This window comes from Pseudophryne corroboree, chromosome 8 (assembly GCF_028390025.1).
Source record: "Pseudophryne corroboree isolate aPseCor3 chromosome 8, aPseCor3.hap2, whole genome shotgun sequence".
Classification (NCBI taxonomy): domain Eukaryota; kingdom Metazoa; phylum Chordata; class Amphibia; order Anura; family Myobatrachidae; genus Pseudophryne; species Pseudophryne corroboree.
The window spans coordinates 248,765,152-248,768,749 of record NC_086451.1 but is presented as its reverse complement, the minus strand read 5'-3'; the positions used below and the strand labels follow the sequence as shown (position 1 = coordinate 248,768,749).

The 3,598-nt window shown below is 39.9% G+C and overlaps 1 protein-coding gene across 1 annotated transcript; it reads right to left on the bottom strand.

Annotated features, from left to right (window-relative positions):
• Positions 1–1,320: 1,320 nt before the first annotated feature.
• On the bottom strand, positions 1,321–2,694 carry LOC134949826 (paraneoplastic antigen Ma2 homolog). The gene has a single exon (XM_063938543.1). It carries the CDS (start codon positions 2,692–2,694, stop codon positions 1,321–1,323), a length of 1,374 nt encoding a protein of 457 aa, XP_063794613.1.
• Between the last annotated feature and the right edge of the window lie 904 nt (positions 2,695–3,598).

The window sequence follows — 3,598 nt, the reverse complement described above, 5'->3', positions numbered from 1 at the left end:
TCATCACAGCCTGAACTTTTTCTGGGTCTGTCGACACTCCATATCTACTAACAATATGCCCTAGGTATTTAACTTCTGATTGACATAAATGACACTTGTCTATAGATAATTTCAGGCCTCCTTCCATCAATCGATCTAGTACTTTGAAAAGTCGACGATTATGCTCTTCAAGAGTGGCCCCAAATACTATGATGTCATCTAAGTATACGATCACTTCTCGGTAATTCATGTCCCCGATTATCTTTTCCATAGCACGTTGGAAGGTAGCTGGTGCACCTTTTACACCTTGGGGCATCTGTAGGAATTCAAAAAATCCTAACGGGCATATGAATGCCGTTTTCTCTCTGTCTTCAGACCTCATTGGTATTTGATAATATCCATTTCTTAAATCCAATACAGAGAATAATACACTCCCTTGCAGGCAATCTAACGCCTCATCTATTCTGGGCACGGTGTATTGATCAGCCACTGTTCGATGGTTCAGGGTCCGGTAATCAATGCACATTCGGAGATTTCCATTTTTCTTTCGTGCTATCACAATCGGGGAGGCGTACGGACTCTTGGATTCCATTATTACTTGGTTTTCCAGTAGACCCTTAAGATGTTTCCTCACGTCCTCAAAATCCGCTGGAGCTATTCTCCTAGAACGTTCTCTAAAGGGGGTTTTATCCGTGAGTCGGATACAATGTTCTATCCCTTTAGCTCTTCCTAAATCCCACTCTCCTGTAGAGAAAACAGACTTTCGGGATTCCAATTCTGCAATTAATCGCACTTTTTCATCATGTGTGATCTCACTGCCTATAAAACAGACATCAAAGGGGCTATTGTCTTCTTTCTGAATTATTTCAACAACACTTTCACAGGAAGTTGACATCACCTCAGTCCTCTTCTCCTCTTTCTTCAACCATTCCATGAGAAGGGAATAAATTCTAGTGTTGGTTCCTATAATCATATGGGGTTCACCCCTACTCTCTGGGACTTCCGGACACACCAATGCTATTAATGGTATTAGCAGTTTCTCCTCACATTCTTCTTGATAGATTTCTAAACTAGCCATTATGTATCCTAAATAAGGATATTTCTCCACACTCAAACCCCATATCACTAGTCCCGATAACGGTTGTAGGGGTACATCAGGTAAGTATTTTCTATACCAGTCCTCGAAAATGATTGATACTTGGGATCCACTATCAACAAGTACCTTACACTGGTGTCCATTTATTTTAGCAGTCATTATAGGAGACGGTCCCATCAGTCCATCAGGCAGTACTCCATTCCACCATGTGCTCCCCATCGCGCAGCGACCAACCTCTAGGAGACCTATGGGGGGTTCACAGGTCTCCCTTGTCCGTTTCCCCGATCTTGACCTTCACTGTCAGTGTTATGGGAGGAATTACTATACATCCGGTTCGGGTTCCGATTCAAATTACATTCAAAAGCTCGATGGCCAATCCTCCCGCACTTAAAACAACCCCTGTTATTGAAACTGCCCCGCCTACTTCCACTCTGTGTTGAATCACTGGATGTATTATGCTGGGAAGAGTTGTTACTGTTTTGTGTAGCAATAAATTGTTCTATCCTCTTGTTCTGTTCCTCCATTAGTTTTAATATTTTTTCCTCTAATGGGGAAGTCTCATTCACTGTTTGTATTACCTTAACCTTTTTTACTGTCTTCTCTCTCATCTCAATCAATACTTCTTCTTGTTTGATTTCTTTTAGTATTTCGTTGAATCCAGCAGGTGGTTCTCGTTGTCCGGAACACCTCAATTTCTGTGCTACAGGATCAGTCGTTAAAGCACCTCGTAATACTTGTCTCATACGACTTTTATCTACTTCTTCTCTGGTGATACCTTTCTTTTCTACAATCTTATACAGCAATTTATCAATTCTTATGACATAGGCACTCAATTTCTCTCCAGCGTCTTGAAAAGTGTGATGTAATCTTGATAGAAGATCTCCTACATCTTCCATAGTGCCATATGCGTAGTCCAAAGCTTCCAGATAAGTCTCCAGGGTGGCGTTTGGGTTACTTCTCCGTGCAGCTTGTATTATCCCCATAGCAGGTCCTCGTAGGCTTTCCACCACTCGTTGTCGCTTTATCTTATCGGGACACTGCCATTCTTCCGCTTGTTGGACAGCTGCTTCTTTCCAAGATTCATAAGGCTCTTCCCCTGTAGGTACGGGCAATATACCAGAGAATATCCTCAACCTCCTATAACTCCCTTCGTAATGCCACCTCTCAAGTTGTGAGACCACCCTTTCCACCATGGTCTCGAATTGTCCCCCATTCATATTTGTAGCATTGTGTCCATTTCCACTAGCCTCACCTCTATTTACGCTCTCAGGCGAGATCATTGCAGAAACGGGAACACTTGTGGAGTCGTCTTCTCGGATATTAGGACCAATAATAGACCATCGTCGTCCGGTTTCTTCATCAGCCATTATCATTAACGGTATTAGATTAACATCTAATTCTTTTTCTGTTTCTATTAATACAGCAATCTTCTTTCCTGCATCGTCATCCCACTGATCTACTATATGGGGTTTAATTATTCCGTATAGTGTACCCACTTTACGTAATACAGCATCATCCACGATATCTGTTAACTCTCCTCCTACTCCAATACACTTTCTGGGGTTTACCCCCTTCCTCTGACACCAAAGAGAAATGTCCTCTCCAGTTAGCCCTTCCATTTGATCGAGTTAAATTAATTATTCTTACAACTGCTCACTGGGATCTCAGCAGTGCCTCCATTAATGTAACCCTGGTTCTGAATGCTTCTAATGACGAGTTACAATAGACGTGCCTCCACCCAAGCTCTAAATCACTTACATTTGTTTGGGGCTTTAGGCTCGCTTGGGTAAGCCTAAGTAATACATGTAATCCTCCCTTAGTTGATGATACACTATTTACCTTATTTTAATTGTTCTTGTTTTCAGTCCTCAAGTCTTCTCTGATCAACTTATCCGGAACAGGTTTTATGGTAAGTATATAACATTTATTATTATATCTCTAATCAACATCAAAAATATTATACTTCAGTATTATATTTAAACATTGTGGGAGAAAATAAATTGTCACCATTCAATAAAGGCAATAAACATATGATATCTATCACATCACTTACAGTCTATTATATTAAATATATATTAGTGACCCGGGTCCTCAGAAGTCTATAATGAGCTCGTTGGGGCCCTTATCCTAACCGAGAGTTCTTGTTTTCAGTGTTAACACTAGATTTGAATTACTCTATTACAATTCATTAGTCATCCTCCTGGCGTAGGTGTTTATTCTTTTTAAATCATAAATTATATTCCTCCTTATGGATATTTCGAAGCTCAGTATGTATACTTGTGTAAACTTTCTACTACTATTTATAATCCATATGCAGAATAGAGTATCGGTAGAAAGTCTTGATCTCACAATCTTCTATTATCTGCTTGTAGATAGGGTTATAATAAACTAACACTTAATCTGGTCATTTCACCGCAGTATTTACTAATAATAGAAGGTATCCAATAAACTATAGAGTATTAGTTATTTAGCTTAGTTAGTAACCCTTGAATTGATATATTTAGTTGCTCTCTCTTTCTTCTT